This window comes from Heterocephalus glaber, unplaced genomic scaffold (assembly GCF_053883595.1).
Source record: "Heterocephalus glaber isolate CG9 unplaced genomic scaffold, H.glaber_assembly_v1.0 deba00001546, whole genome shotgun sequence".
NCBI lineage: Eukaryota > Metazoa > Chordata > Mammalia > Rodentia > Bathyergidae > Heterocephalus > Heterocephalus glaber.
Genome location: NW_028258339.1, coordinates 2,275,792 through 2,291,350, shown reverse-complemented (window position 1 = coordinate 2,291,350; position 15,559 = coordinate 2,275,792). Strand labels below are relative to the sequence as shown.

At 37.6% G+C, this 15,559-nt stretch overlaps 1 protein-coding gene across 6 annotated transcripts in view; it reads left to right on the top strand.

Moving 5' to 3' along the window:
* The window catches only part of Ccnb3 (cyclin B3), an 86,597-nt gene extending 71,356 nt beyond the window's left edge, over positions 1-15,241 (top strand). For 4 of the 6 annotated variants that reach the window (XM_021249992.2, XM_021249995.2, XM_087189712.1 and 1 more), the window contains 2 exons: positions 14,566-14,696; positions 14,927-15,193. In XM_021249992.2, the coding sequence (XP_021105651.1) occupies positions 14,566-14,696; positions 14,927-14,996 (201 nt within the window). In that variant the 3' untranslated portion in view covers positions 14,997-15,193. Of the gene's footprint in view, positions 1-14,565; positions 14,697-14,926 lie in introns of all 6 variants that reach the window. The other 2 variants (XM_021249993.2, XM_087189711.1) reach the window with 2 other exon arrangements.
* The last annotated feature ends 318 nt before the right edge of the window (positions 15,242-15,559 follow it).

Below are 15,559 nucleotides of genomic sequence, written 5' to 3'. Positions count from 1 at the left end.
GCCTTCAGTCATCTGCCTCACCTGACCAGAACCTACCTCCTAACAGCAAGTCAACTATAAGCCCCCATAAACCAGTCAACTTCCAAAGGTCCTGCCTATGCCGACATGAGACTTTTTTTATTAGTACCTGTTCGAAGTTCATGGCCGTTTACAATCATCTTGGGGAGTGGTTATGTGTACATACCATACCTTGTTTCTTGTTTTTTTAAAATTCTCTTCCCCTTCCGTCCCTCTTCCTTCAATTCCCCCATCCTATTTTTCATTCTTATTGATATCATTAATCTTAGCTCATGTTATGACATATAATGTTTACATTAATTGAGGTTATTAGGTTTCTATACATGGCATGTCTTTATTTTACTTCCCTTTCACTCCTTACCTCTCACGCTTTTCCCCTTGGACCACTCCCCTATTGCAAGAGATCTATCTCCATGTCAGATTCTATCCATCCTTTATTACTTATCACTTATTTGTACTTTGCCTCACTCAAATGACAGATACCATACAGTGCTTAAGCTTGTGTGTCTGGTTTATTTCACTCAAAATTATATTTTCTGGGTGCATCAGTTTTTCTAGAAATGTCTCAAATCTGTCATTCTTTATAGCAGAGTAGTATTCCATTATATATAGATTCTACTTTTTTATCCAATCATCTGTTGTTGGGTATACAGGCTCTTTCCAGGATTTAGCTATTACAAGTTGTTCTGGTATAAACATCAGTATGCATTTATCACTCTAGTATAATGTCTTAAGCTCTTTAGGGGAAGATACCTAGCAGGGGGATCACTGAGTCGTATGGAATGTCTAATGTCAGTTCTTTGAGAAATCTTTGTACTGATTTCCATGCTGGTTGTAGTAGTTTACCACAGCCACACCAGCATTTGTTATTGTTTGATTTCCTAATGATTGCTAGTTTTTTCTGGAGTAAGATGAAATCTTAGTGTTTTAATTTGCATATCTCTAATGGCCGGAGTATTGAACATTTTTTCATGTATCTGTTGACCATTTGTATTTCTTCCCCTGTGAAATATCTGTTCAATTCTCTAGCTCATTTCTTGACTGTGTCTTTAATTTCAGGTGGTTTCATTTTTTTGAGTTCTTTGTATATTACTGCCTGGGGAGTAACTGGCAAAAGTTTTTCTCATTCTGTAGTTTGTCCCTTCACTCTATTGGTTGCTTCTTTTGCTGTACAGAAGGTTTTTAGTCTGATATGTTTCTATCTGTTGAGTGTTTCTGTTATTTCTTGTGCAATTGAGATTCTATTTAGAAAATCCTTTTGTACACCTATGTCTTAGAGTGTTTTACCTACTTTATCTTCCAGTAGATTTAATGTTTCTGTTTTAATATTTAGATCTTTGATCCATTCTACTTTTAATTTAGTACATGGTGAGAGATAAGAGTCCACTTTCAATGTTTGGCACACAGTTAATGAGTTTTCCTAGCACCACTTGTTGAATAGGCTATCTTTCCTCCAACATATGCTTTTTGTCCCCTTTGTAGAAGATCAAATAGCTGAATGTGTCTGGAGACGTTTCTGTATCCTCAATTCTATTCCATTGATCCATGTACTTGTTTTTGTTTCAGTTCCATGCTGTTTTTATTACTATTGCTTTGTAGTGTAGCTTAAAGTCAATTATTGCTATGCCTCCTGCTTTGGTCTTGTTATCCAGAATTGCTTGTGCTCTTCTGGGTCTCATCTGGCTCCATATGAATTTAAAGATTGGCTTCTCTAGAGCTGTAAAGTATGCTGTTGGTATTTTTTTCTTTCGTGGTGCTGAGGATTGAACCCAGGGCCTTACACTACTGAACAAGTTCTCTACCACTAAACTACATCCCCAGCCTGCTGTTGGTAGTTTGATTGGGACTTCATTGAATCTGCATAACAGTTTTGGGAGTAGGGCTATTTTGACAGTATTAATTCTGGCTATCCAAGAGCAAAGGACATCTTTCCATTTTCTGATATCTTCTTCAGTCTCCTTTTTCAGAGTAGTATATTTTTCTCTGTAGAGGTCTTTCACTTCCTTGGTTAGGTTAATTCCTCGATATTTGATTTTTCTTGAAGCTACTGTGAATAGTACTGTTTTCATAATTTCCGTCTCATCCTGTTCATTGTTGGTGTGCACAAATGCTAATGATTTTTGTGTCTTGATTTTGTATCCTGGTACATTGCTGAAGTTAGTTATTAGTTCTAAGGGCTTTTTGGTGGAGTTCTTTGAGCCTACTATGTAGAGTATAATGTCATCTGCAGATAATAATTTGAGTTTTTCCTTTACTATATGAATCCCTTTTATTTCTTTTTCTTGCCTACATGGTTAATATTTCAAGTGCTATGTTGAATAGAAGAAGTGATAGTGGACATGCTTGTTTTAGTCCTGATTTTAGATGAAATGCTTTTAGTTTTTCCCCATTTATTATGATATTGGCTATTGGTTTTTCATATACTACAGCTTTTATTATATTCATAAATGCTTTTATACCTGTTTACTTCTGGGTTTTTATCATGAAGTGGTGTTTTGTTTTGTAGTAAGCCTTTTCTGTTATCTATTGCTATGATTTAGTTTTTGAGTTTGCTTCACTTTATGTGATGTACAGTGGACCCTCAAGTTATGACTGGCCTGATATACGAACAACTTGGGTTAATGGAAGATTCATCTACCTCTTGTTATCTATAGGGTATACCCAGGTAGACATCCAGATCTCAGCTGTATTGACTTACAACCAACTTGAGTTGTAACCAGCCCTTGGGAACCAATCGAGTTCATAAGTCAAGGGTCCACTGTATTAAATTTTTTGACCTATGGATGTGGAACCATCCTTGCATCTCTGGGATGTAACCTACCTGATCATGATGTAGAATCTTTTTGATAATATTCTGCACTCTATTTGCTAATATCTTGTTGAGGAGTTTTGCATCTTTGTTCATTCAGGAGACTGGCCTATGGTTTTCTTTTTTAGTTGGGTCTTTATCTGGTTTGGGGATCAGGATGATACTAGCTTCCATAAATGATTTTGGGAACATTCTCCCTTTCAGTTTCTTTAAAGAACGTAAAGAGTATTAATGATGGGCTGTGAATTTAGCTCAGTGGTTCCAACTTCTGCCTCGCAAGCACAAGGTCCCAAGTTCAATCCCCGGTACCAAAAAAAAAGAGTATTGATGATATAAAATCTTTAAAGGTTTTGTAGAATTCATTAGTGAATTCATCAGGTTCTGGGCTTTTTATAGTTGCTAGATTCTTTATTACTGTGTCAATTTCATTGCTTGTAATTGGGTTGTTAAGCATATTTATGTATTCTTGGGTTAGTTTTGGTAATTTCTATGTGTCTATCAATCTGTCCATTTCTTCAAAATTTGTAATTTGTTGAAATATCATTTTTTGAAGTAGTTACTCTCTTGTGGATTTTAACAATATCTGTTGTGATTTCACCTTTTTCATTTCTAATTGCACTGATGTCTTTTCTCACTTTCTTTTGGTAAGTCTTCCTAGGGCCTTATTATTTTATTTATTCTTTCAAAGAACCAGCTCTTTGATGCGTTGATTTTTTTAAAAACTATTTTTTGGTCTCAATTTCATTGATTTCTGCTCTCATTTTTATAATTTCCTTCATTAATTTCAGTTTTCCATGGATTATTGTTGTTTCTTGAGTATCTTGAGCTTGCTCTTTTTTCCTAATGTAAGCATTGAATGTGATAAATTTTCCTCTTAGAACTGCTTTCATAGTGTCCCAGAAGTTTCAATGAGTTGTACAGTCATTGTCATTAACTCCTAGAAAATTTTTAGTTTCTTCTTTGATTTCCTTTATGACCCATTTGTTGTTTAGGGGTATATTATTAATTTTCCAGGAGCTTTTGCTAAAATTTCTTCTGTTGTTGATTTCTATTTTCTTTGGACAGTGGTCTGGTAGTATGCATGGGGTAAGTTCTATTTTTTTATATTTACTTAAGCTGATTTTGTGGACTAGTATGTGATATATTTTGGAAAAAATACCGTGTGCTGTTTGTACTGTTGCAGTTGGGTGAATTACTCTGTATATATCCATTAAGTCCATAAGTTCAAAGGTGTGGTTCAGCTCTCAAATGTCTTTATTGGTTTTATGTTTAGTTCATCTATCTCTTTGTAAAAGTGGGTTATTAAAATCCCTTACTATGATTGTGTTAATGTTTATTTGATCTTTTAATTTCAACACTTTTTCTTTTATGAAGATAAGTGCTCCAGTATCTGGTGCATATATGTTTATCAATGTTTCTCTGTTTTTTGGATTGTTCCCTTAAAAGTAGTATGTAGTGACCTTCTTTTTCTCTTCTAATTAGTCTTAGCTTAAAATTTGTCATGTCTGATATTAAAATTGCTACCCTTGCTTCTTGCCAGGGTCCTGGTGCATGAAATGTTGCTTTCCATCCTTTAATTTTTAGTCTAGGAATATCTTTTTGGATTAGATGAGTTGATTGAATGTAACGGATTGTTGGGTTCTGTTTTGTGATCTGGTCTGCCAGTCTGTGTCTTTTAATTGGAGATTTGAGGCCGTTAACATTGAGTGCTATGACTGAGATGTGTGTGTTAGTTATTTTTTGAATTTTTTTTTTTTTGTTGTTAATGGGATTGAACTCAGGACCTTGTGCTTGCAAGGGAGGTGGCAGCACCACTGAGTTAAATGCCTGGCCCATGTGTTGGTTATTTATTATCATTGCTTTCTTTATCTTTTGGTGAATGTTTTTTTCTCTTTTCCTGATGTCTTTGTTGCTATTTTTCCATTGATTCCACTAGTTCCCTCTGTGTTTTTAGCTGTATCCAATTCCTTGTTTCTGTCAAGAGTATACTTGAGTGCTAAACGGATTAGCACTCATCTATTTTCTGAGCTGGTCTTTTTCATGGAAATACATTATTTGTCCTTCTATTTTGAAGGATAGCTTCCTTGGGTAAGTTAATCTGGGTCGGAAGTTATTTGCTCTCAGGACTTGAAATACTTCAAGATCTTCTGGCCTTCAGGGTTTGTGTTGAGAAGTCTGTTGTGATTCTAATTGGTTTACCATTGTGCGTGATTTTTTGTTTTTTTGTAGCTACTTTAAAAATTCTGTTTTGTTGTATATCTGGTAATTCAATAAGGATATGCCTTGGTGAGCTTCTTTTTCCATTATAATTATTTGATATTCTATAAGCATCACTTACTTGTATTTTAACCACTTAACAGTTTACCCTGAGTGTCAGTCAGCCAGCATGTTTGTTCACGTATTGACTATCCCAAGTTTGGTCAGGCAGGTGTCTTCTTCTTCTTTTTTTCCAGACAAGGTCTTCCTGTGCAGTTCAGGCTGGCCTTGAACTTGTGTTAATCCTCCTGCCTCAGCCTCCCAAGTGCTGGGATTACAAGCATCCACCACCATGCCCAGCTGGCAGGTGTCATTTGATCTAGTTGATTCTTGCATTAAACTCTTTCCTCATATTTGGGAAATGTTCTTTTATGGTTTCTGTAAGCATGTTGGTGAATCCATCTGTGCAATATTCTAGATTTTCTCTGACTCCAATTAGCCTTAGATTGTTCTTCTCATCATCTAGAAGCTGCTGGATAGTCTTCTCTTAGTCTCTTGTTTTCCTTTCGGCTTCTTTGTGCTCTTTATCCTACTTCACTATTTTGTTCTCAGTATCAGACACTGTGTTTACACTGGTCATTTCTGCAATTTATGAATTCTATACTACTTTTTTTAAAAATGGGGTCTCACTCTGTAGTTCAGGCTGGACTTGAGCTCACTATGTAGCCCAGGCAGGCCTCAAACTCACAGTGATCCTCCTGCCTCAGCCTCCCGATTGCTGGGATATAGGCATGTGCCACCATGCCTGACTATATACCACTTATTTATTTCAAGTATTTCTGTCTGACATCCTTTTGAGGATTTCACATTCTTGTTGAATCTGTTATTCAATTTTTGAACTGTTTTGTTTAATTCATCCAGTTTTTAACTTATTTCCCTGAAATTCACTGTGGCATATTTAGTGAAATTGCTGTGAACTTTTGGTTCATGTCCTCTTTGAACTCATCTATTTTCTTCATCCTTTCTTTGAACATTTCATAGATTTCTGCTACTTGGTATTTGTTTTCTTCTCCCTTTGTGATGGCTTGCTCTGCTTTTAAGAGAGTTGGGTGGGGGGTTGGAGATGTTCTATTTACCAACTTCCCCATTCTCCTACATATACCTGTGTTTGTTTGTGTGTATAGCTTTAATATATATATATATATGTAATATATATATATATATATATATATATATATATATATATATGCCCCTCTTTCTCTCCTCCTTGTTTGGGGATGTTACTGCAGGTTGAGGACTGAAGAAGTGAGCAATGTTTGTGGGTTGTGTGGAAATTTTGAGTAGGATGTTGCATCCCCAGAATAAATTTTAGCTTTGTATGTCCAGTGCTAGTATTTACTCCTTCTGTTATTTACTTTAAGTGATTTCAACTCTGTCACTGTGTTTTGCTGAAAGAATTACTTGTGATTGTAACAGCCTCCACAGATTCAATCTTACAACACTTTTATATGATAGTCCTTGCAGTTACACTCCCCCCTTTGTCTATTCTCTAAGTACTCTGACAATTTATTATTTGTGGTTTTCTTCACTGAGATGATTGAGGTGGGGTGGGGAGAATGGGAAGTGGTTGTGTGAGGAGTGTTAGACACCTAAGGGAGAGATTTGAAGTGTGGAATAGGGTAAATGAGAAGAAAAAGTTGATGGGTCTGATTTTATTGCTGTACTTTTAGTTGAGTTGGGGGGTTTTGAGTTTTCAGAGAATATTTTGTGAGAGCATAGGTGAGATATGGGAGAAAGGGTGTTTACTTTGTGATTCAGGAAAGCAAGTTGTCAGAACTTGCTGATAGTAGGACAGCAATCTAGCTAAGATATGGGAGTCAAAGGCTTAGGATGGGGAGCATCGAGGAATAATACTAGAGAAGATAGGAATAACTGAGGGAGCTAACTGTGGGGAATTTAAAAACTTGGGAGAAGGAGTTTACATGTTTGGAAAAAGAATAAAGAAATATGTTGATAATGTTGTCTTGGGGGTTGGGGGTTGAGGTGAAGAAATAGCCAGAGAGCTGAGATGAGGGAGATAATTTAGACATCTATTAAATCAGAGGCAATGAAAGAACAAATACACAAAAGCAACAACCTAACAAACACAAAAAGTATAAAAGAACATAACATAACCCCACATTACTAAATAAATCAAGGAATGTACAAAAACTTAAACCTTTAAAATGTCTAATGGGAATACAGATTAAATATTCCAATGAGACATTGCATATGTGATTCCCAATAGCTTCTTTGCCAGACACTGAGTTCTCACACCCCAGTGACTCTTGTGATCCCTCTACCATAATAATACTGAAGCTAACTCAAAGTCAGGGCTTCTTCCAGCCAGGTTGCAGGCATTCTTGCAGTTGATCCATTCCAAGTTTGGGCCTAGGAACTGTTGTTGTCTCTTTCTCTCTGGGTGTGATGATGGATTTGGCAGACAGGTTCACTGGCACTAAATTGTTCACTGAGTCAGGATTATTCCTATGCAATCCAGTTAACTACAGTAGTAATAAGCTAATTTGTTACCATGGTATCTTGTTGATCCAGTTGAGATGAGACCCAGTTTGGGGTCTCCCTTTAGCCTGGAGAAGAAATCCACAGTTACAGTGTAAGCATCATAACAACCCAAGTCTTGACACACAGCTAATGTGCACTAAATATGATGACTGTGTCTCCTCTAATGGTGAAAAGGATCATTCAACAGTAATTTTATAGAATCAGTTATCTAAAGCTCAGGGAGGTTGGGAACTAGGTAATGTCAGAGAGGGGAAGTGAAGAGAAAAAAGAAAATTAAAATTTTTTCTGTTTTCCTCCTCTTTAAGTTCTCTGCTCTGTGGTATAGGAAAGAGGAAATAGGAAGAAGGCAAAGGATCCTAATGATGGTAGGGGTGTGTTGTATATTTAGCAAGAGATAAGGGTAAACCAAATAGAAAATTGGTAGTGAGAAATGAGGATGGGAAAAGATACTATGACTGATGTAAATATTAGAGAAAAAGTTAAAGGGAGAAAAATGAAAAGGGGAAGTAGAAATAAAAGAAAAATTGAGAATGAATAAGAAACAAGAAAAACAATTTATTCTTTTCCCTTCTTTCCTTACTCCTACCCCTCCCACTTCAAAAGTCAGGTGAAGAGATATGGATAACAGTAGGAGGGATATAAAGGGACAAAGAAGCATTCCCTTACCCTGTATTAACTATATTGGGAGCAAAAAGGCAAGAGGAAGAGAACCATACATACACATTCTCTTAAAAGAAAAAAGGGTAAAATAATGGAATAAAAATGTGGGGTAAAATGTATAGAAGGAAAATAGCAAAGAATAAAAAACTTTTTTAAATTTAAAAAATAAAATAAAAATAAAAAATGAAAAAATAATGCAATCAAAGAATAGTAGAAGAAAATTTTCCATTGTTTTGGACGTGTGGCTCTCTTCCTTATCCTAGGGTTAAGGAGTGGAGCTCAAACCAGAACATGGCAGGCACTTGTACTGAGATCACTAGTCTACCATTGACCACAGAAGGCTGATCTGGAAGCAGTGTTCTGGGCTCTCCCTGCTATTTCTAACTGTAGATGGTTCTCTCAGTCCCAATGCAGTTCTCTGGTTCTCCATGAGCAAAAAAAGTTGTTTGTTTTACTTTACTTCCCATCTGATTCCTAACCGGCCACTGTCAGCAGCACTGCATGGTCTCTCCTCTGTGGTGTGATCTATTTCTTCTGTATCACTCAATCCAATTTTCTTTTCTGTCATTTCCCTTGTAGTTCTCAGGTTATTTCCACTCACTTTGTTTCCTCTCTCCACTTTTGTTTTCCCGACTCTAGACGCTTTGTTCTGGAGAAGCTAGGTTGCTGACAGTCACTGCCCTGCTATTTTGGGACCCTCCCAGATGAGCCTTTAAGGGGGCACCTTTATATGAACCATAACATTCCATCCCTGTCCCCCTAAGACTCATGTGCATCTCTTTATGCAAAATGGATTTAGCCTATCTCTAAGAGTCATGACTCTTAACAGTTTCAGCATTGCTGAAAAGTCCAGGTCCGAAGTCTCCTCAGAGACTCAAGGCAAACTCTTATAATATGTGAGCCCCTACATATGATGGCTCAGAGTAAATGTTCCCATTCCGAAAGGAAGAAAAAGGGAGATAGAAAGGAATGGGCCAAAACAAGGCTGAAACCAAGTAGGACAAACATTAAATCCTGTAGCAGTGAGATGTGAACTCCAAAAGGTTTAGGTGGCCCCACCCCTATGGCATTGCTAGTGATTGCAGCCCTCATGACATCTCTCTTGGGCTGGCTTTTCTCTCTCCTTATGGCTTTCCTCAAATGTTTCATATTTCTGGCTTCTCCACCTCCTGGGGTTTCTAATGCATGCTTGTCTTCATTCTTAAAACATCATGCACTGCCATCTGAGAGGCATACTGCTTGACCTCACAGGAATACTGAAATCTGGGTAGACACCTTCCTGACCCTACAACTCTTGTATTCTGTATGCCTATAAAACCTACACCATGTGGGTGACACCAAGGTCTGCCACTAGTTCCAGCAGTAGCCAGGCTTCCTTGATTGTAGTTGCAGGGGTCTCTGAGTGCCTGGGTAGATGACACTGTAAACTAAATCCTGGTGAATGTAGTCCCTAGGCAGCACTTATTGAGCAGGGTGCCCTATGTCTCTCTTCTCAATGTGAAGTCTTCTACTTTTGCAACTTGTGCAAAAGTAGAGCATGTGAAGGGTGGGGTCTTGTTGATTCCTGATATGCCCTCAAGCCATTTTTCCTATTGTCCTGATCCAAAGTACTTGGCTTTTTAAAAATACTAATCTTTCCAGCAAGGAAGTTCTTCTCTGCTCCATCTGTATAAATGCTTCCTCTCTGATAAAACTGAAAATTTTAAATGGGGTTTTTGTTCCTGTTTCTCACAGTAGATCTCACTAAAAGTAGCAAGCAGTACCCATGCTGCAGCCTGAACATTAGTCTGTCTTGAAATTTCCTCTACCAGATTAAATACTTTTTCCTCCTTAATTTCAGTCTCCTGCATTGTCTCAGATCATGAGCAAAATGTAGATAAATTTTCTGCCAGAGCATAACACACATGGTCTAGAGTTCAACTGCCAATGGAGTCCTTGTTCCCAACAGAAACCTCCTGAGCCTTATCTTTTCCGTCTGCATTTTTATCAGCATTCTGGTCTTCTTGAGTTTCACTAGAATCTTCCATCAAAGCTTGGCATAAAACATTTTAGGACTTCTCTAGGCAATATCTCCAAATCTTTCCAAACTCCTACAAACCAGTTCCAACAGCTTCTGAACCACATGGTGAGATAATCACAACAACCACTCCACTTCTTTGGTACCAAAATCTGTTTTAGTCACTTTCTCATCACTGAGACACTACTCAATGCCCACAATTTAAAGGATGGAAGGTTTATTTTGGCTCACAGTTAGTAGAAGTTTCAGTCCAGGTGCTGGCTGTAAGGTTTAGAATGGCACTGTGAGAGGGCCTGGACAAAGAAAAGCTGCTCACCTCATGGCATCCAGGAAGAATGGAGTCAAAGGAGGGATGAGGAACGAAGGTAAACCCTTCCAAGTCATGCCCCCAGTGACTTGTATCTTTGGACCAGACCCCACCTCCTAATAGCAAGTCAACTATAAGCTCCCATGATCTAATCACCTTTCAGAGGTACTGCCTATGATCTCATGAGGCTTTAGGGTACACCTAGATATAACCATAATAGTGACAAAACTGTCACATACTCTCACAGATAGAAGTATCTAGCACCTGGATAACTGAGGAGCAAGTGTTCCCACAGCAATGGTTTTAAAATATTTCATTTCATTTTTCTTAGTCACTTTACTCTTTATTCCAAAAATGCTTCCCAGAAAGCCTAAGACTATCTACTTGTCATAGGACGTAAGTTGAGCCTGATTCATATCCCTGACCTAGCCTACCCCTTTTCCTTATAGTCCCCTCAGCAAAGTTGGCCCTTGAGGGAGCTTGTTAAAATAGAATTTGAAAAGCACTACTGAAAAATAGCAAAACTGTTTGTCTATGTGTATAACAGGGTACTTCGATACGTGACTATAGTGCTGTCCTCTGAAGAGAAAGACCTCCAAAGCTTTCTACCTCAAAACAAGTAAAACTCTTATGTGGTTCTTTATCAACTATAAAGTTGTAGATAAAAGCAACTTTAGGAGCTTTGGATTCTTACTGATGTGTAACATGCAATCTAAGTGGGTATAATATGCTCACAAGTGCAGTACTGTATCTCAGCCCCTCCCATCCAGAATCCTAGCCACTACTGATGGTAAAAACCTCTGTATGCTGAGAAAGATCTGTGTAACTGTTGCATAAACCTGGGTAAGTCATATCAAAATTTCATGGGGCAGAGAGAGCATTCAGTAAATGGCAGTGATTATAATGAAAATAATTAACAATCATAATGGCTAGCATTTATTGGCTGCTTAAATAGTAATCTAAGCACTTTGTATATTAAACTCACTTAATCTTTACAACCCTAACAATCTGTACTTTTATCCCTATTTACAGGTAAGACACTCCATGTTTACACAACTAATAGAGGTAGAGGTAGACCTCGTGCTCAAAAATCTAAATCTACTATATAATTAGAATGGATATGGGCATTGATCCAGAGTATGGCACTGGAGGCCCTATGCTGAGCCAGGTTTTGAGCCTTGGGTTCTGTAGCTTATTGAGTCCTGAAGGGGAAAGTTGAGCAGCTTATGGCAGCAACTTATGTGCTAACTAGGATAGAAATATTTCTGTGTTTTTACATTTGATGGCAAAACCAGTGAATATCAACTAAATGCTGACCTTAATCTGAATTCAGGTAGTCTAGCTCCACGCTGCCTCTTCTGGCAGGCTTCATAGAAGAAGTGACTTTTAACTAGGTCTTGAGAGATGACTAGGAATTTGTGAGAAACCAAATATTCGAGGTAGAGGGAACAATAATTGAAAAGATTAAGGAAGGAATGTGATGTGTTTGGTGCAGAGTAAGACATTTCCTATGGATAAGCAGAGTGTATTTTAATGGAATGTTAAGAGATGAGACCAGGATGGAAGATTGTTTTTAGATTGTGAGAGATCTTGAATTCCCTTTACCTCTTTGTGTGTGTGTGTGTGTGTGTTTGTGTGTGTGTGTATGTCTGTCTGTCTGTCCTTGTGTGGTGCTGAGGATTGAGACTTAGCCCATATGCATGATAAACAGAAGAGACCCACTTTATACTAGGGCAATGAGGGCTTTTTAAGAAGGAAAGTGACATGTTCCTTTTTGACGGTTTTGGAAATAGTACTGGTATAGCAGTATAAAAGGAATATTAGATGAAGGAGACTATACAGATGAGAACACCAGTGAGTAGGCTACTGTTAGCAATCAAGGTGAACATTGAGGGTCTGCATTGCCGCAATGTCAATATCTAATCTTACTTAACATGCCCAGTATATTGTGTTAGTCTCTGTTCAGCATCTGGATGACTGACCTTCATGGCATTGGTTTCCAAACAGTACTCAGGGAATCCCTGGGTTTCCTGCAGAGGTGTCTCAGGGGCCACCATATAAAAAACGGATAGGCTTCTTAATCCTCATCCCTACTTCCAGGTAAAATGTTTGGACTTTCAGGTAGCATACTTGAAGGAGCTCAGGAAAGACAAGGCAGTTTTGGGAAAGTAAAAAACTTTTCCTTTCTCTGCCTGTTGAACTCGTTCTTACTTGACTTTCAATACCCATTGCAAATGTGCCCCCTTCTGTAAAACTTTCTGTGACTCTCCAAGTCACAAGTTCATGTGTCTTGTTGCTCTCTTCCTCAAGTAGCCCATGTTCACTTCCATCACAGCACTGACCATACATTTTGTAGCCTCTATTTTCGTGTTTCTCTCCTCCTTCAGACTGGACTCCTGAAGGGCAGGTACCTTATTCATCTTTGTATTTGTATTCCCAGAATTCTACACAGAACTTAGAAATACTAATTCTATCTAGCATTTTGGGGGCATTTATTATATGCTAGACCCTGTCCTATGTGATTAATATATTTTTTCATTTAATCCTATCATGTAATTATTGTAATGATCCCCATTTGCCAGATTGGAAAACTGAGGCACCATGAAGTTAAATCACTGGCTGCCAGCCATGATGTTAGTAGAACTAGAACTTATTTATCTATTTATCTATCTATTTATTTATTGGTTTTTTTGAGACAGGATCTTGCTTATGCAGTTTGGGCTGGCCTTGAACTTGCCATGTACCCCAGGCTGACCTTGAATTCACAATGATCCTCCTGCCTCAGCCTCTAGAGTGCTGGGATTACAGATGTGTGCCACCACACCTGGTTTAGAACTGCAATTTAAACAGAACCAGTCTGCCTCTAGAAACTTTGCTCTTAATCATTACTATATTGCTTCATCCACATAATAGGCATTCTTTTTTGTTTTGTTTTTGTTAAATTCTTTTATTGGTACATTTTAGGTATACAACACAATTACATTTCTCTTTGGGAATTGTACCTTTACATAATGCATCTTGGTTCTTATATTTTCCCCATTCCTAGCCCTCCCTTCACCCCCTCCACCCTTCCCTATTTACAAAGACTTTATTTCCATTTTTTCCATTTCTCGGCATTTTTCCTTTCCTTTCTTTCCTTCCCCCTGCCCCTCCCACTACCCCTACCCCTTTGGACCTTTTCTTCCTATTTTGCATTATCAACTATTCATTCTAATCATTGGTACATTTTAGGTATACAATATAATGACATTCATCATTGGAAATTTGCAACTTTACATAATCTCTCTTGGTTCTTATTTTTCACCCTTGCCCAGCCCTCCCTTCAACCCCTCCATTCTTCCCTATTTACAAAGATTTTGTTCCTGTTTTTCCATTTTCTCATATTAATCTCATTCCCTTCTATCCTTTCCCTTAGCCCTCCCACTTCCTTCCCCTTTGCCCCTTTTCTTCCTATAATAGGCATTCTTACAGTTGAGTGAGAAAATGTATATATTAAATGATAGTCATTAGGGGTAGAGATGAGGAGCAGCTTTTATTTTCTCTTAGCTGCTGAGTTGACACCCAGTTTCTTTTGGGGTTTGTTTGGTCATTAATTATATGCCTAAGAGTGAGTAAATTATAAAATCAATCCTGTACTTTAGAACTTTGATGGATTTCAGTTTACATGAATATCTGTGATCAAAGCTAACCTCTTACTGATACATACAGCATATAGATATAGCCATTGGAAAAGATTTTAGTGGAAACCTATTCCAGATAAGAGTCTTTGAAATGTTTTATTTTTTTTTATCCATTAAGTTTATCAGTACATTTTAGGTATACAATACAGTTACATTCATCATTGGAATCTTGTACCTTTACATGATGTATCTTGGTTGAAATGTTTTAAATATCATCCCTGCCTATACCATAGATGGGAAATTTGGGCTTGGGGCAATAGAGATGGAGGGGGTAGCCTTCTGTGGTAGACTTCACTATTCATGCTTTTTCTTCCAGGCTCCTCTTTTGGAGTTTTACAGTGGCTACACGACCTTTGAGCTTCACCCTCTGGTTAGACAGCTGAACATCTTGCTGACTTACCATTATTGTGATAGGCTCAAGACTGTGTATACGAAGTATTCTCACGAGTAAGTACCAAGCCATAGCTGAGGTTGGGTTTGTGGTCATTCTTGGAGATGCTTTGAAACATTACACACAGACTACATTCACTTAAGAGAAATGGTCTCAGACACTTTTCTGTCTTCCTTTCTACTAAAGCAAGATAGCAAACGAAGGGCTCTATGTCCCACTTAAACCACTTGAAGTCTGTTTGGCTTTGACCTATTTTATACTGAACTGACCTTTCTTTCTCTTGCAGAAAGTTCTTTGAAGTCACCAAAACTCCCCCCTTGGACATAGCAACACTGGATGAGATTTTTATGTACTGATTATCAAGCTGAGGATCTGGCACTTTGGCAGCAGGCATCAGGGCCAGCCAGGCATGCCAATAGGCTGTATTTATTATGTGCTTGAATTTGTCTCTTATATACTTTTCTTCATTTTTCCCTCTCTTTGTTTGTCTTTTTCCCAACTGACAATGTTGTAAATATTTAAGTATTTAAGTTGTTTTATAAAAGAAAAGTTATTTTGTTATATTTGACTAGAAATTTAATAAAAAATTAATGGTTGTTGTTAAAATGGCTCATCTCCCTTCTTATTGTTCTGGAGCCCTATGCATAGCATAAGAAATTTTTCTCCTGCTAGTAAAGTCTGTGCCTGAAGGTCTGGCTTATCTAATTTCCTCCTCTTTGGAGGGCACATTTGATCTCAATCTTAGTATGCTTTATTTGCTTCTTAGATGATGAAAAGGTGAGGATATGGATTTTAACCTAAATGTAGCTCTACTTTTATAGTTAGCTTTTTAAAGTCTAGAGTTGAAAAAAAATGTTTGGAGTCATGCAATGAAACCTTTTGTTTTTTGACTTTCTGCTAAGAGAAATTTCTAGCTGTG